The sequence below is a fragment of the Sinocyclocheilus anshuiensis genome, unplaced genomic scaffold (assembly GCF_001515605.1).
Source record: "Sinocyclocheilus anshuiensis isolate Anshui unplaced genomic scaffold, SAMN03320099.WGS_v1.1 scaffold930, whole genome shotgun sequence".
Classification (NCBI taxonomy): Eukaryota; Metazoa; Chordata; class Actinopteri; order Cypriniformes; family Cyprinidae; genus Sinocyclocheilus; species Sinocyclocheilus anshuiensis.
This window is the reverse complement of record NW_015539900.1, coordinates 539,759-564,457: the sequence shown is the minus strand read 5'-3', so window position 1 is coordinate 564,457 and position 24,699 is coordinate 539,759. Positions and strand designations below refer to the sequence as shown.

General features: G+C 36.2%; 2 protein-coding genes across 4 annotated transcripts; one reads left to right on the top strand and one right to left on the bottom strand.

Annotated features, from left to right (window-relative positions):
• The first annotated feature begins 891 nt into the window (after positions 1-891).
• On the top strand, positions 892-11,119 carry LOC107686078 (protein canopy-1). Of its 3 annotated transcripts, XM_016482913.1 has the most exons (8): positions 914-949; positions 1,067-1,138; positions 1,270-1,308; positions 2,296-2,404; positions 4,394-4,509; positions 7,710-7,919; positions 8,655-8,751; positions 10,750-11,119. In XM_016482913.1, exons 3-8 carry the CDS (start codon positions 1,300-1,302, stop codon positions 10,788-10,790), a joined length of 582 nt encoding a protein of 193 aa, XP_016338399.1. In that variant the 5' UTR covers positions 914-949; positions 1,067-1,138; positions 1,270-1,299; the 3' UTR covers positions 10,791-11,119. The 3 variants fall into 3 exon arrangements, with proteins under 3 accessions (XP_016338398.1, XP_016338399.1, XP_016338400.1); XM_016482912.1 differs by having other exon boundaries at positions 892-1,138; positions 1,270-1,358; positions 10,750-11,117; XM_016482914.1 differs by lacking the exon at positions 1,270-1,308 and having other exon boundaries at positions 916-949; positions 10,750-11,116.
• Positions 11,120-17,390: 6,271 nt separating this feature from the next.
• On the bottom strand, positions 17,391-20,212 carry LOC107686076 (homeobox protein engrailed-2b). Its single transcript, XM_016482911.1, has 2 exons — positions 19,679-20,212; positions 17,391-17,876 (listed from the first exon to the last, which is right to left on the bottom strand). Exons 1-2 carry the CDS (start codon positions 20,148-20,150, stop codon positions 17,560-17,562), a joined length of 789 nt encoding a protein of 262 aa, XP_016338397.1. The 5' UTR covers positions 20,151-20,212; the 3' UTR covers positions 17,391-17,559.
• Between the last annotated feature and the right edge of the window lie 4,487 nt (positions 20,213-24,699).

Below are 24,699 nucleotides of genomic sequence, written 5' to 3'. Positions count from 1 at the left end.
TTTTATTTTAAATGCCATAATGTCAGTTGAAAACATTGCAATAGTGTTTTAAAATACAATAACGAGCAACACGAAACAATTTAAAGAGGCGCGTTCAGCGGTCTCCGTGTCGGGATAGGAAACAGTCAACAAAGTAAAATGATCTCAAACGTACGGCGCGCTCTCTTCATTTTATCAAATGATCATAATCACATCTATTCATTTTACAATCCTGCTACTAGCATTTTATTCAGACTAAAACCCCTTTAATTTTTTTTGAGTGGCTTTTGCACATCCTGTCATGCCGGTGACTGCGTGATGCTGCAATAGACGCTTTTTGCTGCATTAAAGTTAACGATTAATCGATTAATTGATAGTTAATTTAAACGACGATCGATCATGGAAATGATCGAAAATTGACATCCCTAATACCGATGTTTATTTCAGTTAGACTGCATTTGCTGCTGTCACCCTAATTGTGTTTGTTTGTGGCGTCTACACACAGCACACTGCCAACAGTATTCAAAATTGATTTAGTTTATAAAAATACCAAATCTGGTGATTAATTTACGACTTCCACATGTTCAAATACAGCTAAACCATGAACCCCCATTTTAGTTTAGCCTGAGATTAGTTCTATTATAGTTTGCAGAAAACAAAAATAAAGGATGTTTTATTAATTTATTTATTTTATTGGAACTTTTTCTTTCATGGAATGATTATTCATATTAGTGCGGGTACAACAGATGATTCCTACCAATGCTTGATTGTCACATGGCTGGAATGTTTGCCATTATCTGGTCGAGTGGTGTCTGTCTGGGAACTTTCTAATCCGGGTATTTGATGTCTAGGCATTCTTTGCGCTCATTGGATAAGAGTCAGAATTCTGTAATTTCATTGGATGTCGCGGCTGTCAATTCTCAGTGCAGCCAGCAAGGTTGCTGGTCGTGGCAGCACGACAGACCGGCACGTAAGTTGTCGTTGCTTTTTGTACAGGAAGCGCATTTGTAATTAATTTTTCAGACGGATTGTTGGGAGTTTTTGTGTAAGCTATTAGGTACCGAATTTGTACCCTCTTTCGCCTCAGTCATTTTTTGTAGCAACGAAAACTTTTACCCGTGCCTCACTCACCTCTTGTTGGTCACACGTAGCGTCTCAGGTAAGAGAGTAAACACTTCGACTGTTCATAATGTGTTTGTTTAATAAACTTAAAACGACAGGTTGGCCACTATACCCTATCCAATCCTTAATATGTAAGGTTTTTTTTTTTTAGTTTTTTGGTTCTTTTAGCTGCTCATTTACTCACACGAACCTGAACAAATGAAACAGGTGGAGCAGGTGCACCAAGTTTTACTGAAGAGTATTCTTCGCACTCTTAGGTGACACCTACTCGTTTAGGCTGCATGTATTTAGACGAGTAATTAGTTTAAAATGCATCCTAACCTATTTAAGCAACAGATGCATATATTGCGATAAGTCAGTTATTTGGTTATGAGAACATTAGTGTTAAAAGGAAATTACACAGTAGATGGACAAAAAGTGTGGTGTTGGTCAATTGGGGGCGCTAGTTCATTCAGAACTTAGTCCCTAAAGTTTTCAAAAAGTTTAACTGAATGAAGAGCAGCAAAGCGTATTATGCATAAAATACACCTGATAAGTACTTGAAATCCTTTGAAGACTTTAAAATGCTCCCTCTGAGGTGTTTTATAACTTGGTCACTATTCCAACTGGGCTTGTGTATATTTTTGAAATCTCACTTGAGGAAGATGCAGCATACTTTATTCCCTTTACACACTACACACTATTACACACTATTCTGTCATTATTCATAAGAGTTTAGTAATGTTGACACACCCCATTATTGTGTCAGAGAAGCTTCTTGTTTGTTTAAAAAGTTATGCCAAATGAATACTTATTGTAATTGTGGTATTTCAAAGATTTGTCATTCTTAAGACACCATTGATGTATTATGGTACCATATTCACTATTCATAATTCATTATTAATTTATCCCATATTTTTGTCCATACAGGGCTGTGTGAACATCAGACACTGTTTTTAATATATGCAAAGCCAATACACTCAAACCATTGACTAACTTGTGGGTGCCAATTTGGATATATTTGCATGATAGCTAAGTGTTTGCTTAAGTAAGATCTTTTAGACAATCGTACAGTTTGTTCACTCAGACTGGGCTTTCTTATGTTTGTTACTATCAGCTTTTTGTGACGAATATTGAGTATAATTGTTCTGTGAGTGTATATATGAAATGGAATAATGCAATTTCAATTACCTTTACAATGTTTTCCTCATTCAGGAGATCAGCATGTCACCATGGATTAAGCAGGTTTGCCTTGTTCTTGCGGCAGTGTTCATGTTGTCCAGTACAACAGAGTCAAAGAAGGATGAAGCATTGTATTGTTCAGGTAAGTTGATGTTACATGGAGTTTCTAAATAAACAAATAAAACACACACACACAAACAAATTACTTTTAATGTTATAGTAAGTAATGATTGAGCTGGTAATTACAACAACTATTTCTAGTTGGTTAGTTTCTTTACTAGGAGTGTAATTTTTATCTCTTAATTTTCACTTTCTTTTAAACTGCCACCGCCATGTTTTTAAACATTTTGTGACATCAGTGCAGATAAAGGGGAGCATGCGCATGAATTAAATGGTAATTTATTCAGAATCATGAAGTAGTTTTATCAAGTGTTTATAATAATATTTTCCAAGTGACAGGTTAAAGATATTCAAGGTTTTTCATAAGGGCATAATTCAGAATTAAGAATTATTAAGCTGTATGTAAACCTTCACTTTTGAGGAATTTCTGTTCTGTCCAACACCTCATGATTCTAGTTGAGCAGTTTTTCACTTAATTTATCCATTCAACGTTTGACCTTACTAAATATTTTAACTGGGATTTTTTTTTTAAATATATATTTCTCCTAGTGCAACGTGTTGTTTCATTCAGGTTAAAATTTTTACACTGACTAAAATGCCCTGTAAACAATGCAAATCCTTCCCTTTGTTTGTTTTTTTTGTTTTGTTTTTTTTTAATGACATTTTAAAAGAGTTTCTGAGGCAAACAACCACATGTTCAATGGTAACTAATTGTGCTTTAAAAAGTATTGTATAAAAAAGTATAAAAAAAAAAAACCTTGCATTATTATTTATTCTGTATTCTATTTTTCAGTTTCACAGATTACTTGCAGTTCTTCACAACAATAAAACTCAACATAAGCATAATCATATTTAAGTGCTATATTGCATTGATAAAGTTTGTGCAAGTTTCACTTGTTTTTTCCAAGCATATTTAGATATTTAGATCTTAGTAATGATGACTACAGTATGCAGTACAGGTCTTTAGTCAATGGATTTTTTTTTTTACTGTTATTTCCACTTCTGGACATATTAGGTTATTACACTTTTTATTTTTTTTTGTTTTGTTTTTTTGCTTGCCTTCAATTATGAATGTCTAATCCAGTTTTCTAAACTAAATTTGTCTTTTCTATCATAAATTACGTTTTTCTGACTAAGATAAGCAAATATGTCTCGTAGATGATTAATTTTACTGACTAGTTTTTCATATGAATCATCGCTATAAAAGGCCAACATTAAACCAACACTGAAACAATTTCTACTATCTTGTATGTGAATAGATTTCATTTCTTACTTTCAGAGGGTTCCGAAGTTAATTTGAATGGTAAATGTACAATTTAAATGTGTATTCCATTCTGGGCACTTTGCAGGACTAAGATTCTTTAAAAAAAAAGCCCTGTTGGTTTCTATTATGGAATAATATTGCTAGTATTACAAAATAATCAAACTTGGTGAAACTAATGGTAGGACCAAGCCTTTTTGCAAAATCAAAGGGTGCAAAGCTTGGTTCACATAAATCCTACTTTAAGCTCCGCCCAGGTTTGGCAGTTGCCATGGTAATATAGCAAGCATGACTAAGCACCAGTAAACTCAAGATTTTACCAGAAGCATAGCTAGTGCATTTTTTGCCATTGCCATTTTTCCATTAAAAAGTACATGCAGCAATGCAGGTAAAAAAAAAAAGTTGATACAAATTTGATTCTAGTTCAGATGATTTAAGTACAAGCAATGATTAAAAATCTAGGCCTGATCATTAATTGTACAAGTAGGTATACACCATTATCTCATGGGAAATGTATATTTAGCCATATTTATTGCAGTACAACGATAGGCTGCTACAAGCTTTTTTTTTAAATATACGTTTCCTTCTATTTCCTGCTGGTAATGTTCTGATTTGAATATTGTCGAGATGTGTTCATCCAAAAAAATGTGAATCTTTTTTTTCCCTTTTTTTCACCTTTTTCACCACCATTCGATTTTTAAATGATTAAATCGATTGTAATGACTTTTTTTTTCTTTCTTTCTTTTCTAGCCTGCATGGCGATTGCAGAGGAGATTAACTATTCAGTCAGTCAAACTGATCCAAAAAAGACGATTCATGTTGGTGGATTCAGACTTAAACCCGATGGAAGTCTTACAGACAAAAAGGTATGATTCACCGTTGAGTGCTCCAGAATCAATTTATCGCATTTATCATTATCAGTGCATTTACAGTTTCCTCTAAAGTCATTTCCTCTTCATCCAGGATGATTCTGACAGGCAACTTGGGGTATGTCTTGCTCAAGAGCACAACCTTGATAGTGATAAATTGTGGAAAAGTTAATCTGTAGTGAAGGTAGAACTTGCATCATTCCGGTTTGTGCCCCAAGTTTTCAGTCTTTACCACCACTATATGTGACCCTGGACCACAAAAAAAAGTCGCTGGGGTATATTTGTAGCAATAGCCAAAAATACATTGTATGGGTCAAAATGATTGATTTTTCTTTTATGCCAAAAATCATTAGGATACTAAGTAAAGATCATGTTCCATGAAGATATTTTGTAAATTTCCTACTGTAAATATATTAAAACTTAATTTTTGATTAGTAATATGCATTGCTAAGAACTTCATTTGAACAACTTTAAAGGCGATTTTCTCTGTATTTTGATTTTTTTGCACCCTCAGATTCCAGATTTTCAAATAGTTGTATCTCAGCCAAATATTCCATACATCAATGGAAAGCTTATTTATTCAGCTTGAATGTATAATGTGATGTATAAATCTCAATTTAAAAAAAATTGACCCTTATGACTGGTTTTGTGGTCCAGGGTCACATATTGATTATGAGCTTTTAGTTACATTATTAACACAGACTGAAAATATTCTACAATATACTGATAAGAGCTGAATTGTAAGTTTCACTTTTAAAATGGATTTTTATTAAGATTGTAAATTGAGGTATTTAAATTTTTCTTGAGATCTGTGTATTTATTTAGTGATTAGGCTAGTTGCGTTACATAGCTCTTTAATTTTTCCCTGGTGTTTATAAGCTTGTTCTGTTTACTTGAGTAAAGGGAGCCATTTTTACTGTTTACTTCTCAGCAGTGGTGTCAATGTGTAAAGGTCAGACCCAATGAACTCTGAGCCCTGACCCCTGGTATCCAGGGACTGTCATTAGGTGCCCGACTCCACTATTGATTTGGGGTTAATCCCCTTTTGATTGTAACTGCTGCCTAATAACAAGTGTTTGTTCAGTTCTGACTTTTCCCCTCCCCTATTAGGTCATTTCAACTGTGGGTAAAATGTTTGTCATCCTGCAATGCAACAAGAGTAATGCTCTGCCCTAATTGATGATGGGACTTGAATGGGAAGCTTGAATTTTACTATTGATTCATGTACACTGTTTGGGCAAAAAGAAAAAACACAAACCTTACAGGTATTGTTAGGGATTGAGAAAGAAACCTGTTAAATCTGTTATGTCTTGCTTCATTGCAGATGAAACAGTTGATTAATGAAGTACTTAATTTTTTGTTTCATGCATCTGTCTTTTTTCTTAATTTGTCATTTATCAGCTCATTGAGGTGAAGTCAGGAATTTGGGTTTTAATTGCATATTATGCTTTAAATTGCGGCTCAGGGAGCTGTAACGAGATTTTGGTCAATATCGAGTTTTTATTTTTCACTGCAAATTTTTAAAAAAGCTAAGAGTGCAATACAGTTTTTCAAAACTGTAGCTTGTAACAAGTCTAAAAAAAGCCACGGCTCTCAAATGCCACTGTGAAGGGCGAAAACGTTTTGTGCTGTACTGAATTATGTTTAGCATATTTACTTATCGCACATAACCACTGTAACAGTGGTGCCGGAAAATGAAGCCCGATCCATGTAGTTCCTGAGTATCCCATTTCTCTTCAATAATAAGGAAGCAGAGCAGGAGCAGTGTAGCAGAACTCGCGCACTCTTCCCTGAGAGTGACTTCACTTAAAAATAAATGCTAATTAAAGCTCGCCAAATCCCTCCCTGTTTCTGTTTTCATACTTGGCTTGGTTCACTTGCCCAGAAGCTGTAGGTGAACCCCTGCGACGCACCTCATGTTTTTAGCAGATTCACCAAAGATAACCTTCAACAGCTTTGCTGAAAGGTCAATTTATGTATAAATAATCACTCAACAACTCTCGTTCAGATCCTATATCTAATCTATATGTTTTTTTGTGTGCATGTTTAGACTTTTTAGCCATTTTTTAGGGAATTAAGGCAGCAAAATGAAATGCCCTACAATGATGCCTGGCTCTCCAATGGGAGTTCAGTGAAGGATGCATCCCTGAGAAGCCTTTTCTCTGCCTGGGCCGCCTTGCCCCCCACCCCCCCCTTTATTCCTACAGAAATTCTTTATTGACAGCTTCTATTCAAACCCTTCAGACTGTTACGGGGAGGAATTTAATTCCCCACCATTTTCAGGATTGCATGATAAGGACTCGGCAGAGGATGCGGCACACAAGCCATCCTTCGCTAGATCCAAAGGCGAGATTTTTATTGCTTTTGGACTTTTGTGCACGACAGAATCTCTCTTATTGTTCTCCGGTGGTTAGCCTGAAGTCTCCTAAAGTTTTGAAATTAGTTTGGAGTGTAATTGGTGAAGATCTCAAATATGATAATTCCGTTTTAATGCAGAGGATGACGTTATACCCACATTGTTTGAAATTGATAGGGTTTAAACGTCCTGCACCGATCGGCTCCTTCGTTTGCTGATGTTCTTGCTTGTAGTTGTTCGTATATTGTCTTATCTTGCGGTCCATATATCTACATTGCAAGAAAATCCAGCTCATCTGCAGCCTGTCCTCTTTCCAATAACCCCCTCGCCCCCAACCCCGCCACCCTTTGACTGGCCTGACAAGGAAGACTTCCTGCTTTGATCATTGGAGGGTGGAAGAGATGAGCTGCCCAAGAGAACCAAAGGATGGGACTCCACTGTTTACCCTGCACTTGGCTGCTGTTGACAACTCCCCTCCCCACTGCTTACCCCCCGCCCTCCAGCCTTTTCACTCTCTCCGCTCCCCCGTCACCCTTTCCCCTTTCTCCTTCCGGGGGAGGCCAAAGGGGCGGGAGCAGGGTGCACCTTGACCTGTCTAGACACCACAGTGTGTTTTTGTTCTGTTGCCAAGGCAAGGGAATCTACTTTTACAACTTTGGAGATGCAGGTTAAAAGTCAACGTCGTGGCACAGGGGATGTGTTTAGATGGGAACGGAAGGAAAGGTCATCTAAGTGACCTCAGTGCCCTACTTTTTCTTTTTTTTAAGAAGGGGAGGTTCGGTTTTGGTAACTTAGTCAACAAATTTTTCTATAATTTTATTCTGAATTCTTTTTATGATAGGTTCCTCTGGCTAGGTCTGAGGCTTACTTAACTGAACTGCTGGAAGAAGTTTGCAATAGCATGAGCGATTATGCTCTCTATGAGGACCCGGACACCAAAGAAAAGAGCTACAAGAGATTTGCACCAAGAGGAAATGATGGCGTGAATTTTCCCGATTTCAAAAATTTTAAGTTTGATGGACCAGAGAGTTCCAGTGCCTTGAAGTTTGCTGTGAGTATACATTTGATATATTTGTCATTGTGTATATTAGTATTTTTGACAGGCCTATATACACATTAAAAAGTGAGTTTCCCACATTTTTTCAGAAGCTTTTTTTTTTATTTCCATATTAATTATTTTGATTTTGTTTTTTAATCATATGACAGTTGTATAGTATCAAACTACAAATCATACGTTTAAAAAAATTGTAGTGATTTTTTCCCCCCAAAGTTTTATTTCCGAAGGCCTTTGAAACATTTACATAAACTGAGATAATTCATGAATCACCAAAACATTATTTTCTTGAACAAAGTGACATGGCCCTACGGTAATTTTAGATTTAGTTTGTTTTTTGTAATTATAAATGTTAATTTGTTATTATTATTATTTTATTTAATTATTATTATTAGTTATTATTAATTTGTTATTATTATTATTTAATTTGTTATATGATTGCTGTTCATTTTTCTGTTAAATACAAAGATAATGTCTAGTGCATATACTGTACAGTGTTTTTTTTTATGTTTTCCGTATAAGATGGCTGTATTTTTAGACCACAGTAAAATGACTAAATGCCATTTGCCTGTAAGTTGTCTCGTGAACCATTCAAGATGGCAGACTTGCCAACTGTATAGTGCTAAAGATGGCTGCCCGTTACTGTTTTTTCACTGATGTGATTGGCCACTGCTTCTTTCTTATTTACTGTTCATAGAATGCTCATGACTGTGTTTTTAATGTCTTTTGCAGTGTGAAAGCATTGTGGAAGAGTTGGAAGATGATATCATCTCCCTCTTCGCCAGTGAGGCAGACCATGTGGCTAAGACGTTGTGCAGTGAAGTATCAGGTATTTACATATGATGTGACATACCTTCTTTCATTCATTAGAGTGTTAAACATGTTCACACTGAAAACCTGAACCATAGTGTTGTCTTGATTTGCTTTGTGCATAAACAGTGTTCCAGTTTTTCATGCATTTCTCTAGTGCGTTTCTGCATACAAATATCAATGCAGTTTTTAAATGATCGTGATTTATTTATTTTTTTACTTTAAACAGTCAACAATGGTTTCCTTGTTTTTATTTTCTACTTTCTGCTTTTTAAAATCAAACTTCTAACCCTATGAGATGTATGATCTAAATGTAGCCTTTTCTTTTCGCATTATGCCTCAAACAACTTGTAACCTGTAAAATCTGTATTGCAGTTTAGTTTTATGAAATGAAATACCGCAAACACTTGGAGTCTTTAAGCAGAATAGTGTTAATTTTGCTGGAATTCTAGTAAATTTAGACATTGATTACAATAGGTAAGTATGTGAAATACCATTATTGCTAGCCAAATAATGTGAAAGTGTACAGAGTATGTGTATACATTTCAGTTCAATGTACATTAAATACATATGCTGTTAAAGTTTTTTTTAATCTTGTGCCTGCCATATTTAAATCTTAGAGAGACTTGTTTATCGGGTTATGCAAGTAGTTGTACAAGTCGTCACTGAAATAGGATTTCAAAAGTCTATCAAACAAGTTTCTGATAACAAAATTCAAAAGCAAAACTGTCAGTCAATTTTTTTTCTAAACGTTTTTTTGTGTGTGTGTGGCAGAACTGTACAGTGTTTTTTTTTATGTTTTCCGTATAAGATGGCTGTATTTTTAGACCACAGTAAAATGACTAAATGCCATTTGCCTGTAAGTTGTCTCGTGAACCATTCAAGATGGCAGACTTGCCAACTGTATAGTGCTAAAGATGGCTGCCCGTTACTGTTTTTTCACTGATGTGATTGGCCACTGCTTCTTTCTTATTTACTGTTCATAGAATGCTCATGACTGTGTTTTTAATGTCTTTTGCAGTGTGAAAGCATTGTGGAAGAGTTGGAAGATGATATCATCTCCCTCTTCGCCAGTGAGGCAGACCATGTGGCTAAGACGTTGTGCAGTGAAGTATCAGGTATTTACATATGATGTGACATACCTTCTTTCATTCATTAGAGTGTTAAACATGTTCACACTGAAAACCTGAACCATAGTGTTGTCTTGATTTGCTTTGTGCATAAACAGTGTTCCAGTTTTTCATGCATTTCTCTAGTGCGTTTCTGCATACAAATATCAATGCAGTTTTTAAATGATCGTGATTTATTTATTTTTTTACTTTAAACAGTCAACAATGGTTTCCTTGTTTTTATTTTCTACTTTCTGCTTTTTAAAATCAAACTTCTAACCCTATGAGATGTATGATCTAAATGTAGCCTTTTCTTTTCGCATTATGCCTCAAACAACTTGTAACCTGTAAAATCTGTATTGCAGTTTAGTTTTATGAAATGAAATACCGCAAACACTTGGAGTCTTTAAGCAGAATAGTGTTAATTTTGCTGGAATTCTAGTAAATTTAGACATTGATTACAATAGGTAAGTATGTGAAATACCATTATTGCTAGCCAAATAATGTGAAAGTGTACAGAGTATGTGTATACATTTCAGTTCAATGTACATTAAATACATATGCTGTTAAAGTTTTTTTTAATCTTGTGCCTGCCATATTTAAATCTTAGAGAGACTTGTTTATCGGGTTATGCAAGTAGTTGTACAAGTCGTCACTGAAATAGGATTTCAAAAGTCTATCAAACAAGTGTCTGATAACAAAATTCAAAAGCAAAACTGTCAGTCAATTTTTTTTCTAAACGTTTTTTTGTGTGTGTGTGTGTGTGTGTGTGTGTGTGGCAGAAAAGATTTTTGAACGTTCAGGAATGTAGCAAGAATCTCGGTTAAAAGCTTAGCTTTTTTTGCATGAAATTTTTGTATCAAATGCGTCTGTAATTCTATGCCTTATTGTTTTCTTCACATATCCAGGTCACTGTAAGAGCTCCGTTTTCCAGCACAGCGAACTTTAGTTCCAGATTAGCGTCTGCTGAAGAACACTCAAAACCTGGACCAAAAATGAAGACATTAAATATTTTCCTAAAGTGTGTTATTGTTTAGAATTTTTTAGTAACTTCAAAATTATGATGATAAAAATTATTTGACATTCATAAAGCGTATTACAACTGCTTCCACTGTTGATTAGTGGGCACACTCTTCCTGTATTACTTTCATATATAATATAATATAATATAATATACTGAACCTGATTTTATTCCGATGACTTGTGATTTAATTTACATGCTTAATTCCTTAGTTCATTTTAACCTCAATTTAGTTTCATGGCATTCACTATGGTATTACTAATGTTATTTATGAAACGTTTACCCGTGATAAAAGAAAAGAAAATATTTCAAATATAGTGGTTAAATGAGTCATTTGTTTTCATACTTGGCACTTTTTCCTGTTCAGAATAATTTGTGTGAGGAACCGTTAACAGGCATGTAAGATGCAATGGCAAAAAGACAGACTTTATTGTCCCAAATCGTTTCACAGCACAGTCTGCTTGCTTCGTTCTGATGTCCCATGTCTGTTCAAGTCGGGCTTTTGAACATGGCCGCTGGGTAAGCATGATGGCATGCCTTTCGCACCCTTCCCTCACAGCTCCCTCCATGCAGAACTACGCATGCGCCGCTGTGGCGGCAGCACAGGGGCAGGTCCTGTTTTGGGAGAGTAAAGGAGCAAGAGACGCCATGATTGCTCAGCTCTGTGAGTTGGTCTGGATATGGGTGTCAGCCAAATCACTGAGGGGGAACATGACAATACTCACCGCTTTCTCTGATATTGTTGCATTGTTTAACAAGTCTGCTCTCTGTGCGCAGTGGGAAACATGTTACATATCACAAGGATATATTCAGGAATGTACATTATCCCTTTTTCTTTTGGGAAATGTAATGCCTGGGTGTTTCAGATGATCACTGATGTAAATGAGAAAAGTAATATTCACTTTTCTGCCATTTATGAAGTAATTTCGTTAGGGTTTTGCCTAAATTGAATGTATAATCCAAAGAAAAGTTATTGGAAAACTTTATTTATTTATAGAACTAAATATGATTTATAGAACAAACATATCCTTTATTTGTATTAATTTTTTAATGAGTGTAGACTAGTAACCTTGGTATTAAATGTCTGCACTTGCAAGGTTTTTGGTCCCAAAAGTGCTAGATCAGCGAATGAAATACCTGAAGAACACCATCATAAGTTCAAAGTTATGTAATTGTTGAAGGCTGCGTATACCTTAAGATGAACTTTGCTGTTCTTGCAAGATTTTCAGTTCTCAGGTCACTTTTTTTTTTTCATACTAACCTGAGATTTTCTGTGCATGTAACCAACCCTACTCGGGAAACTGCTCGCTGTTTAGAAAGTTGGTTGTGACTTTACAAAGTAGCTTATTTCTATTGTGTTTACCCAGCTCTGTGTTTGTGCTTTGAGCTTAAGTATGACAGATCAAGTGTTGTCAAGGTGCAGTGGGCTGTGACTCAAAACAAAGGGAACTGGACAGCTAAACATCAATTTCCCATGCATACAAAATGCTTTTATTCTAGCTAGAGCTGCTTGTCTGCCGTAGAGTGGAGATATCCTCAATGAACGCAATGCTTTTTTTACTTGATCACGTCAGCTGGATGATTAACCATTTTGTACAATTACCTAAGTCGCTCAGAATGGACCTGAAGTTATACACATTGGAAAAAATGTAAGTGAAATTTGATCTCACCCTTAAATTCGCTATAAAGTTCAACCGCTGAGCTGTGGCGTTAACTTGTATTCTAACAAGATTAAAATATATTTGTCCTGGAGATTAGCATACTTAAATCCTTTTTTGCTTTTTCTGAACTGGCAGTGTGCTTTGATCTGTGTTGCGTGGCAAGAGCCTGGCTTTGGCTTGGCCATCCGAGTGCCAAGTGTGAAATTGGCCTGATGTCATCCCCATTCTTCACCCTCTACATCTTTCACTGCCTTAATTATATTTCCGCCATAAAGCCCCAGCTCTTCATTGCATATTCAAGTTTGACTAGGAAGCATTCAAAAACTAGATAAATGACTCCGTTGGAAAGGGGACAAGATAGGCCTTTCTCTGATACGCAGACATGGGAGATCAACACCGTTCTGATATGTATTTTCTTTTCTAAAGTGAGTGGCCTCAGGAACCCCAGCCATTCAGACTTTGGAAAGACCTGTTTAGGGAGAGGAGAGTATCAGTGTGTGTTATCAGTGATAAATAAAAATGGTAGAATTCAAATCCAGATCAGAACCTCTGAGGTAACCTAGTGTGAGTTATGGGGAAGTGGACGTCAAACTTTTTAAGCTAGGCTTTTAGCGCTTCATATTTTGTCTGTCCAGCAACCAGTCAGAAGTTGGCGGTATGACTTCTTGGACAAAATAGTTGAAGCAAGAGTGAAGAGTTCTTGGGAATTTCCGGATGTGAGTTCTAGGAATCTCGTCCCACCATTTCATCTCAACTTCGATTGCAGAAATGTTCTGTTGGTGTATGAAGTGAAACCAATTAATGAGATGCCTTTAAGATCCGTGCTGAATTCCGAGGTGATGAAATGTAGGCGAAGTGAAACGAGCCACCTGCAGCTGTGACAGGAGGCTTTGACCTTCAACGGGGTCTCCCGGCCACAGACTTCATTAAGGAGCCTCGCTGCGCGTCTGAGCGGCAACTGCCTTTTTCTTCCCAGTGAATCTTAAGTCAGTGACCGTTGGGCGTTACTTCCACATACAAGCTTGGCAAGAATAGAAATGCAGATGAGATTCTCTGGCATTGAGGAACAGGTCAATGCTGGGAATGGTTCTCAGAGATAGCCTTTTGTATTGGACCTTTTCAGTAATACGACTTTTCTAGAAATGTTTTCATGGCGTCAGGTAACACTGAAGTATAAAGTTTCTGGTAAGAGTTACGAGTGCAGCAATGCCAACTAAACACATATTTACAAAGTTTAGCTCAATATCGATAGTATCTCGTTTATTTCATTTTAGAGTATTTGCGCAAAATTATGCATAGGTTTACTTTTTAGACGGATTAGGTAAATTTATCATTTAAGAGGTGATGAGTCGTAGGCTATTTCTGGTTATAACTTGTGTGTAAATTAGACGTAGTTGAAACAAAGTTTCACCGTTTTTAAAGTTTTGTTTTTTTTTCTTCTTCTTTTTTCATGCTCGGAAAGTGAAATTACATCTATTAGCAGCATTTGGACTTCCCCAAGTGTTGACAGTTGGACTAAATTTGGTTTGCAGCATAGTTTAGTTTTTTTTTTGTTTAGGCCTATTCATTTTTTTTGTTGCAACCAAATCACGTTAGACGCCAAATAAACCTTGGGACGAAACCAGATGTGTAGCATGTCTCATAATAAAAGAAAAATGACGTTTGATCATTAATAGATCGAGTTTTACCAAATTTTGTAAACTGGTTGTTGCTGCAGCCCATGCAGTAGTACATCTGTCAATGTGGCCCTGTTTTAATGTATTCAAACTGTGTTACCGTATTACGAATTTTTCATTTTATGTTTGGCTGTACAAGATTTGGTGAACTTTTTTTTTAAATATTGCTAAGAGGTTTATTTTTCTCAAATGTTGCACTATGTACACAGTAAGGTTGTGCCAAAGTTAACTTTATTTGTGCTTTCCAGTTGAATGCGAATCAAGGCCACCTATTTTGGCTGCGTAATCACTGTTGCATCCAGCAAGACTGTTTTAACCTTAATTTTAGATAAAGAGCCTCATGCTCTGTGTGCCCCGCCTACTTTTAGTAGCTGAATTTGATTCAATTAAAAGGACAATTCACCAAGTAAATTTAAAGTTATTTTGCCTTTAAAGTTTTTTTTTTTTTCTTCTTCTTTTTTCATGCTTGGAAAGTGAAATTAAATCTATTAGCAGCATTTGGACTTCCCCAAGTGTTGACAGTTGGACTAAATTTGGTTTGCAGCATAATTTAGTTTTTTTTTTGTTTAGGCCTATTCATTTTTTTTGTTGCAACCAAATCACGTTAGACGCCAAATAAACCTTGGGACGAAACCAGATGTGTAGCATGTCTCATAATAAAAGAAAAATGACGTTTGATCATTAATAGATCGAGTTTTACCAAATTTTGTAAACTGGTTGTTGCTGCAGCCCATGCAGTAGTACATCTGTCAATGTGGCCCTGTTTTAATGTATTCAAACTGTGTTACCGTATTACGAATTTTTCATTTTATGTTTGGCTGTACAAGATTTGGTGAACTTTTTTTTTAAATATTGCTAAGAGGTTTATTTTTCTCAAATGTTGCACTATGTACACAGTAAGGTTGTGCCAAAGTTAACTTTATTTGTGCTTTCCAGTTGAATGCGAATCAAGGCCACCTATTTTGGCTGCGTAATCACTGTTGCATCCAGCAAGACTGTTTTAACCTTAATTTTAGATAAAGAGCCTCATGCTCTGTGTGCCCCGCCTACTTTTAGTAGCTGAATTTGATTCAATTAAAAGGACAATTCACCAAGTAAATTTAAAGTTATTTTGCCTTTTATTAATTAATGCCATGTGCTACTTGCCATTGCCTTCTTTTCAGGCATTTCAGACCATTTGAAAACATTAATTATTAGCTCTGCAAAGTGCTACAATAAATCTTATTGCGTTCCAGTTCTCTTTTGAAACTGTTACACAAGTAAACGCTATACAAATTATCCTGTTTAATGTTACACTAAATCCTATTGATATAAAAAAAAAGGTCTCTTTACTTTTTACGCCTGTACTGTCGATTATTTGTCTTTCAGTGGATTTGTTTCAGTTCTTTACTTTTCGTCTTTCTGCTTAATGTATTACAACACTTGTGGACAGATCTTATAACTTTTTTCTAAATCATTATCTGAGTCGTTTTGCCAATATTTTGGAGGCAGTGGTGGTGATGATGCTCTTTTTCCACAATATGTACTTTTAAAGGGGGAGAATACACGACAATTGCAGACTTTATTAAAACATCCACTGCTGACAAGATTTTAAATAATATTCAAATAACCTTTTAAGAGAGTTGTTTTTTTTCCAGCTAAATAACAATTGTAATTTCATACTGAAGTATAAAATAGGGGATGAAACGAAAATGCTTCTGTAAAATAAACTTGCCAGATATCCATTTGGAAAAAGATGAGAGAACTTTTATTGTACATTCCCAGCTAAATTCAACAGACAACAACTTAAGTCAAGTACTTGCATTAGAAGTGTAGTTTTGAGGTTTACTGACTCGTATGCATTCAGATGTCTGATCTAGTTCCTGAAAATGTGAGGAGATTGGATGTGTAGCATCCTTGCGGATAGTATTTTAGACCATAGATCTTTTAAATACAATATACTGAATTATTGTAAGCATGATATGATATGCAATGTTGTCTTTTTTTAAATACCATGTCTCTAACACTACTCCAGTCAATAAAGTAAAACATTCATCCAGTAATAAAATTATGCATGAAAACAAACAAACATCTAAATCAGATAAAACATTTTGACAATTTATTTTAAATCACAGTCGCCTGAATGCAGCAGGAAAAATCTTTGGACTTCAGCATGGATTTAACACGTTCATTTGTGGCTCAACGTCAAGTGTCAATCAAATCGCTCCCTTTTTTTTTAAATAAAGAAGCGTCCTTTTCTTCGCGCGCTATATCTGAAGTTTCAGTAAGTGTACAGCAGTGATACTAATTGAAAAAGTTTTACACCACTGTACACGTAAAGTGTATATATACATAAAATATTGCAGAATCAAATGTCATACATATAGTTTTCATCCGTTTAATGCTGGTATTTCGTACACTGGCTCTTGCTTAGAATTATTGCATTTCAGATGTCCTGTCCTTCACGTTAATCACTGTCTGATTTGTCGTCCTTTGCTGTTGTGGCGTGATTGTATAGTCCCTGTGCCATCAGGTGCAATGCAAGTGAGTTTTTGCTCCCCGAAGCTTTTTTAATCTTCGCTCTTTTGTTCTGAAACCAGATTTTGATTTGAGACTCGTTGAGGCCGAGTTCCTGGGCCAGTGCTTGTCTCCTCTGCTCCGTCAGGTAACGGTTATTCTGGAATTCGTTCTTGAGTCTCTGGAGTTGCTCGGCTGTGAAGGCTGTTCTTGGACGCTTGTCTTCCTTGGTTGGATTTTTCTGAGGGTTACTGACTCGTATGCATTCAGATGTCTGATCTATTTCCTGAAAATGTGAGGACATAGGATGTGTAGCATCCTTGACGGATAGTATTTTAGACCATCTTTTAAATACAATATACTGAATTATTGTAAGCATGATATGATGATATGATGATATGCAATGTTGTCTTTTTTAAATACCATGTCTCTGTAACACAAGTCAATAAAGTAAAACAATTCATAATAAAATTATGCATGGAAACAAACAAACATCTAAATCAGATAAAACATTTGACCATTTATTTTAAATCACAGTCGCCTGAATGCAGCAGGAAAAATCTTTGGACTTCAGCATGAATTTAACACGTTCACTTGTGGCTCAACGTCAAGTGTCAATCAAATCGCTCCCACTTTTTTTAAATAAAGAAGCGTCCTTCGCGCGCTATATCTGAAGTTTCAGTAAGTGTACAGCAGTGATACTAATTGAAAAAGTTTTACACCACTGTACACGTAAAGTGTATATATACATAAAATATTGCAGAATCAAATGTCATACATATAGTTTTCATCCGTTTAATGCTGGTATTTCGTACACTGGCCCTTGCTTAGAATTATTGCATTTCAGATGTCCTGTCCTTCACGTTAATCACTGTCTGATTTGTCGTCCTTTGCTGTTGTGGCGTGATTGTATAGTCCCTGTGCCATCAGGTGCAATGCAAGTGAGTTTTTGCTCCCCGAAGCTTTTTTAATCTTCGCTCTTTTGTTCTGAAACCAGATTTTGATTTGAGACTCGTTGAGGCCGAGTTCCTGGGCCAGTGCTTGTCTCCTCTGCTCCGTCAGGTAACGGTTATTCTGGAATTCGTTCTTGAGTCTCTGGAGTTGCTCGGCTGTGAAGGCTGTTCTTGGACGCTTGTCTTCCTTGGTTGGATTTTTCTTCTTTGGTTTGCGCGACCTTGGTCCTGCATTTCAGAAAGTAACGAAAGAGATTACATTTTGCTCGTGCCGTAAATGCACATAGCCTATTAATGTTGTATCAGTAGTCTATTTTCAATATAGTTGCTTAACAGTCTAATATCACTGTTAAAAAATAATACAACAATAATCAATAATGCTGTTTCGATAACAGATTTGTTATTTAGAGTTACTCGGATCAAGGATTGTTTCAGATCAAATGTTACAGGGAGTCTGCTCTAGTTTTGACTATGGAAGCATGGTGTAGTAGTGGTGGTGTGGGTGGGGGTGGGGGTGACTGCCAGAAAGGGAGGGGTGAAAGAGGCTTTCCCCTCTTTCTGTTACCATAGGAACTACATTTATAAGAGAACGTTTTTTGTAAACTTGCTCTAAGAGTAGCACCTGTCGTTCAATGCTAGTATACTACCCACTGCTTATTCTATTTTTAGTTAATTCTTAGGTAGCCTAAACAAGTGCACCCAAAGGTTCCGCGTGGTCTGAATACTGACAATAGATTGATCGGCAGCCTATGAGATGAGCCCTTGCTTGCACCCTATTTTTACACATTTTATTTAGCTTAAGCGGAGTATGATTTCGATTGTATACTGTTGTTATAATACAATGTTAATATTTTCACGTTGTGTAATCGAAAAATCAATTTAAGGAACCAATAAACGTACTCGCATCATATATAGGCTACATCTTTTAAGTTAGTGTGACCTTTCCAAATATTCATCCCTGCTATAGCTAACAATGTAGTGTTGCTTTATTGTATAAAAACTTTGGTAAAATTATGTTCACAGACTGCATATTAGAAATGGGTTTAAGATGTAGCCTATTCGCAAGATTATTGTAGAATATATTAATCAGAAGTTTCGTCGTGACAAAAAAAAAAAACTTGTGTTGCTACTTTTTCGGAAGGCCGTTTTGTGCGCAATTTGAACTTCATTTGAAATTAGTTAATTAGAAATGTTGAAATATTGTCTAAAATTGTCCGATTTTTTTTTTCTATCTTATGCCGGTAAGTGCAGGAATAGCATATTTATTTCAGAAGCTAGTTTTGAAGACCTCTGATTTAGCATTTAGCTTCTGTGGTGCGTCCAACTCCATTGTCAAAAATATGCTAATTAAATATCAACAAAGACATCGAAGTAACAATGGCGCAAAACTACTCGTTCCTTTTTAGAAAATAAAGGCAAAAATGTACCATAATTACCATTCCTAAAATTGTAAAAAAAAATTGTCAGTTCTTCCTTTTCTTCAACAACTTAAGAAATGTCAAATCAGACATAAACCAAGGGCCACGTTGTACCGTATACTAAACGTAGTTTTTTGGGGGGGGGGTTTCTACTGATTACATAATAAGCTACTACGCCTTTAAAATAATATATAATAATAATCATAATTCTGATTATTATTATGGTCAAAATAATATTAAAAACAACAATAAAAATTATTAGGCCTATTAATAATTCTACACATGTAGCCTATCATACAGCAGCAGTAGCCTATTTTATATATTTAAAATATTTGTAAATATTAGATTTAAATTAATAATAATAAAATCTTCGTAGTTATTCCTTTTAATTTAAGAGAATAGACTCCATAAAAAAAAACTCCCTGACTCTTGGCGGGCCGTTTCACATTCATGAAGAACATTATTCTTCGTTTTCGTGCCCCCTTTCCATCGACAAATTTCTGTAGTTTGGTGATTTATTTGCTCACATTCGAGTCAAAACACAAGCTCGCTTTTACAACAGGTAATATTTGAGTACATAAATTGAACTTTGAAGAGAAAATACATTCATACCTGACGAAGGTCTGTCTGAATATCTTGTGCAATATACCCAAGCCGGCCAAAGCATTGGTTGTTTCGTCTGCGCAGCGTTACTTTGCGAGCAATCCGAATCTGAGCTTAAACTTTGATCTCCAGTCTCTGCGCGGGTTTTCAGAGGTGCGTCCGCGGTAATATCAGTTTTTTTAGACGCGCTCACTGGATGAGGGCTCGAGGTTCCTTCCCCTGACACTGGAGCTCCTACCTGCCCTGATCCGGGAGCCGATGGACAGCGGTTCTCTCTTTCAACTATATTAATTTCGTCGCGCCTGGTTCCTTCTTTCTTGCGACCAAAGTCTGGTCTCAAAATGTTGTCGATGTAAAAGTTGGTGATTCTGTGAGGGAGTAGGTTTCCAGGAGCCTGCAACAGGGGTAGAATAGCTCTATTGGACTCATCGCCCGAATCCTGGCGCTCCACATCTCTGTTGCTGCGATCATTTTCTTCCATAGTGAAACTCTCCAAATGTTATTTTTAACCCCTTTCTCTCTCGCACACACACGTATGTTTGTGTTCCAGTTTTTGTGGTATATTTTCCTTATTTCTTAGTTTCACTGCAAAGAGAAACAAACAGGAAAAAAGGACAAATCCTTTTTTTCTGATTCTTTTGTCGGTTAAATACGACGAAACCGCCTTGTGTGAGTAAAAATAAAAAACATAGTTATAGAAATTAATTCCACAGTGTGCCCCTTGCAATTGTCTTTATATCTACTTTGTAAAACATACAGGCAAATTTAATCTGTGCAGTATCAAAACAGTAGACCTGCTCTAGTAAATAAGGAAACGCAAACTGGCTCTAGAATACTTTCACTACGGATTTTTGTTCTTATTTTTAATACGAGTCCCCCGGGTGACGTCGCAGTCCGGTATCCTAGACACGTGCCTTTGACCAATAAATGGAGCGAAATGTTATCACATGACCCAGTGACTCTCGAGTAAATGACAGCACCCAAACTCGCCTTATTCTCAATACTTAAAGCGATAGTACTCTATTAGCTTAAGTGTTCAGCATCCCAATATTTTGCCTTTTCAAATCACTAACTAATGAAAAGATCAAATTATTTGACAAACACATTTGGTTATTTGTCTGTATGTGGAACCGCTGTCTTTTTGAGTAGTCTCGTAAAATTAAATCGTTTATAAATCGCACTGGGGGAGGGGTGTGTTCATTTTTACACGTAATTCGGTGGTAGGTCACACACGGTCCAATTTCGTAATTTCGTAGTCTTCTTATTCCACAGTAAGCATTGCTGTGCTATTTTTACGGTAAAGTCAAAAATGTAAGTCTACACAAGTGTATTTAGGCCTGCGTACGATAATGAACTAACTAATTACGCACGGCAACTCTCTATGGAGCATCACTCAAAACAACTGTTTTCATTTCCCATCCGTTTCCATGTCAGTTTTTAATGTTTTACATGCATTATGTTCCTCTTTATAGGCCTAAATATAGGCTAAAACAAACCGCCATCATTTGGAAATGTTAGTAGTATAGCCTAGGCTACGCGGTGTCCCTGTTGGTCTGGCATAATTGTGTTGGGATGTGAATAGGGTATTTGTGTCCAAAAATATTTCGTTAAATCAATCGCTTTGTTGTAGGCTATCGTTATAACGGTTCGCAAAGAATTATCGTGAGTCGCCGAAAAGCAATTCACTCCAGTAGTTTTAAATAGGAGTTGATGACGTGGCTGAGGCGCTTTAAAAGAAACCAGCGAAGCAAACCAACAGTGATCTTTGGAGCGTATATGGCGTCCTGGAGCGTCAAAATGAAACAAACGACCACTTTAGAAGTGAGCTTATTGGAAAGTTTCAGTACAGGTTTTTGGCCTTGGTGCAAATTAGATGGGCTAAAAGGGGACGCATGGCCCATGGTATTTGGCTACAGAGTATTAGCAGAGCTAACGTAACTCACTCTCGTGCTCACTTTTTCGTCCCTGGAAAATCGTGGAATAATAATGTCAACTTTTCGTTTTAATTTTCGACTTTACTGAGGGATCTTCGGCTTTATTTAATGACCGTAAGTTTAGATAAATCTATGTCTGCATATCCAAAGTCGTTATTTAAAATAGACAGACACATGCCAGTTACAGGACACAACCATTATTGTGGTAACAGACACATTTATGAAAATATAGCTATGCAGTAGGCCTACGCAGTTTTTGAATGGAATATTGACAGAATACTACTCGTTTAGAATCGTTGAACTTGTTACTGGCGGCACGTCTGAATGTTCAGTGTAGCATCATCATGGGCCACAAAAGAGCAGGGGTTTGGATAAAACTTTTTTTAAAGCTTTTTATCAAAGTGCAAGTCTTTAATTTCTGGGTACTTGTGTGTACCTGTGATCATTGTACCTACTATTTATAATTGCGCTCGTAATGCTTGAACTCTTCTATGGCTATAGCCTACTAAAAGGCTCTTCAATTAGCCTATTGTATTCTCAAGTATTTGATATCTATCATAATTAACTTTTTAATCATATTTTAACTATTGCAGAGACCTGTTAGGGCGCTAGCAAAGTATGTCTTTGCTTTAAATGAAGGGCTCTTTCATAGGCTATATCATTGGGTTTGTTTAAATTAGGCTACCTATCTCGCCATAGATTCTGTAGGCTACACAAAGAGTCTAGTAAGCTATATTCTACCTATAAAGGCATGTTTGGGAAAAAAAAAATATTTGAGTGATAATAACATTGTTATGTGCAGGAGTGTTATCAGTGACATAACTATAGCTTATTGCAATCAAACGCCTACGCTCTCGCCAATTCCTGAATAGGCTACAAGCCAGTGCAATGCCACTTTTAATTCTTGTTTCAAAATATTTTCAAATGTTGACAAACATAAAAACATTAAGAGTGAACAGTTTCTTTCGTATTAAGTTTTTTTTTTCTTCAGTTTACTGTTTTGTAAATGTGAGTTTAATATGATGTTTTTAACATGACATTAAAGCTATGTTTGATTTGTAACGACAGTGCAAAGCTGAAAAAAAAAAACATTTAAGTTTTCCTTACAAAGTAAAAGTCTTAATTATAAAGTAATGGTAAAGTAAAAGTGTAAGTCTAAAATGTTTCTAAAAGACCGTGTGCCCACATGTGACATTTTTCACTTTCCCAAACCAGTCATAACAAAGAAACGACAAAGAAACACAACACTTTTAAAAGTTGTCATATTGCGGCTCGGAGTAATTTGATGCACCATTTTTATCCTAGAGAATCACGTTGAATCACGTTGGCTTCTGGTGGTATAGGCCTACAGCCCGCTAAAAATCAACCGTTTAACAAAACAGGAAACAAAAGCTTGCGCGTAATTGCAACGGCTCAAGTTCAGTATAAGTCTTTTTTATGAACATACTTTGAATCCTTATCATTATATGTTACATGTGTCTTCATTATAATCTAAATTAATAATGGCTCACGACCTATATTAAAAGTCGAACAGACATGTTCTAGTTCTAGTAGGCCTATTCTAGAATGTCTAGTTCTTGTAGTATTAGCACTGATCAGCATTATTTATTTAGAATGCAGCCTGTTTGTGGGTTTCCGAAACTTTTCTCATGTCTGTTTTCTCCATTGCAAAAGGTCTCGCGCAGAAGCAAAGAGGGATTTGTGAATGCGCAAGAGCTTTTGCCAGCTCACAGATCATAGAGCTCAGATCAGCACAGATGTGACCCAGTCAATGGATGTGATATCGGGCCTGGAACAATGCTGGGGTCACACGGGATCCCCCAGCTTCCTGTTGCCCTTTTGAAAACAAACTGAAGAAATAGGGGGAAAAACCTTGAGGGACTAAGAGGATGAGGATAAAGGTTACGGACCATTTCCTGTTTGGGACTGTGGAGCAGTGACACACATTCATATCACCATTATGTTGCGATGTTCCATTTCTGTAGGTTTAAATGTTTTTGTATAAGTTGGGGCTTTTAAATCTGTTTATCATAGCTATGACATTATTTGCATATATATATTATATTATATGCAAATTATGCAATCTTAAGTGGTAATAAAGTAAAGGTAATAAAGTTCTAAGCCTCGCGGGATGGAGCGGGAAGGGACAGCTGTTAGGCTCCCATAAGCGACTTGTCTGTGCAACAGGTGTATATCGGATGCTGTTCATTCAGTTCTCCAAATCTCACTTTACATCACTGTAATGTCGAAAACGGTCTCTTTGCGCAGAGTTCTCAATATGCTGTTTTGATTTAGGCTACTTTTTTGTCCAGCAAAGAAAGGTTATGTCAAACAAATTTCTACCTAATAATCATATTTATATATGTAGGCTAACCTTCCTTCTTCCTCAAGTGACCTTAAGACCCAAAGTGCCTTAAAGATATACAAAGGTCTTGACATTTTATGATCACAATTTCAGGTTAGCCGAAATTGTGGGACCATTTGCAATTTACATGAAAATGAATTGTAATCTCTTTCATGTGTGTTTGTAGCAACACACCTTTTCTTGTGGATTTGCTTACACTCTTAAAAATAAAGGTGCTTCAAAAGGTTCTTCAAGCGATGCCATAGAAGAACCATTTTTGGTTCCGCAAAGAACCATTTAGTCAAAGGTTCTTTAAAGAACCATCTCTTTCTTACCTTTTTATAATCCGAAGAACCTTCTTTCGCCACAAAGAACCTTTTGTGAAACAGAAAGGTTCTTCAGATGTTAAAGGTTCTTTATGGAACCATTTAGACAAAAAGGTTCTTCTATGGTATCGTGAAGCGCCTTTATTGTTAAGAGTGTATGCCGCAAATCAGATGATAGGAAAACACTGCATGAAATTAACTTTGTGTAACTTCTTTAGCATGAGTTTGTTTCTCTCTCTCTCTCTCGCTCTCTCTCTAATCAACAGCATCCATACATTGTAATCTGATTGGCAAAAGTAGGTATACAATAAAATGCATATTATTTCCAAAATGTTTACACTTTTGAAAAAAAAAAAGGCCTACAGACCTCCGGAACATTGGAAGTAAGTATGGTTAAATCGTTCAATTAGCAGAGCTTTGTAAGTA

Bases quoted from the DNA above. Each gene is read 5' to 3' on its own strand.
- LOC107686078 (XM_016482913.1), top strand. The intron at 2,405-4,393 runs GTAAGTTGATGT...TTTCTTTTCTAG, and splicing joins TGAAGCATTGTATTGTTCAG to CCTGCATGGCGATTGCAGAG. The intron at 7,920-8,654 runs GTGAGTATACAT...TGTCTTTTGCAG, and splicing joins CCAGTGCCTTGAAGTTTGCT to TGTGAAAGCATTGTGGAAGA.
- LOC107686076 (XM_016482911.1), bottom strand. From the start codon at position 20,150: ATGGAAGAAAATGATCGCAGCAACAGAGATGTGGAGCGCCAGGATTCG. The intron at 17,877-19,678 runs GTATGAATGTAT...TCTGAAATGCAG, and splicing joins TTCAGACAGACCTTCGTCAG to GACCAAGGTCGCGCAAACCA.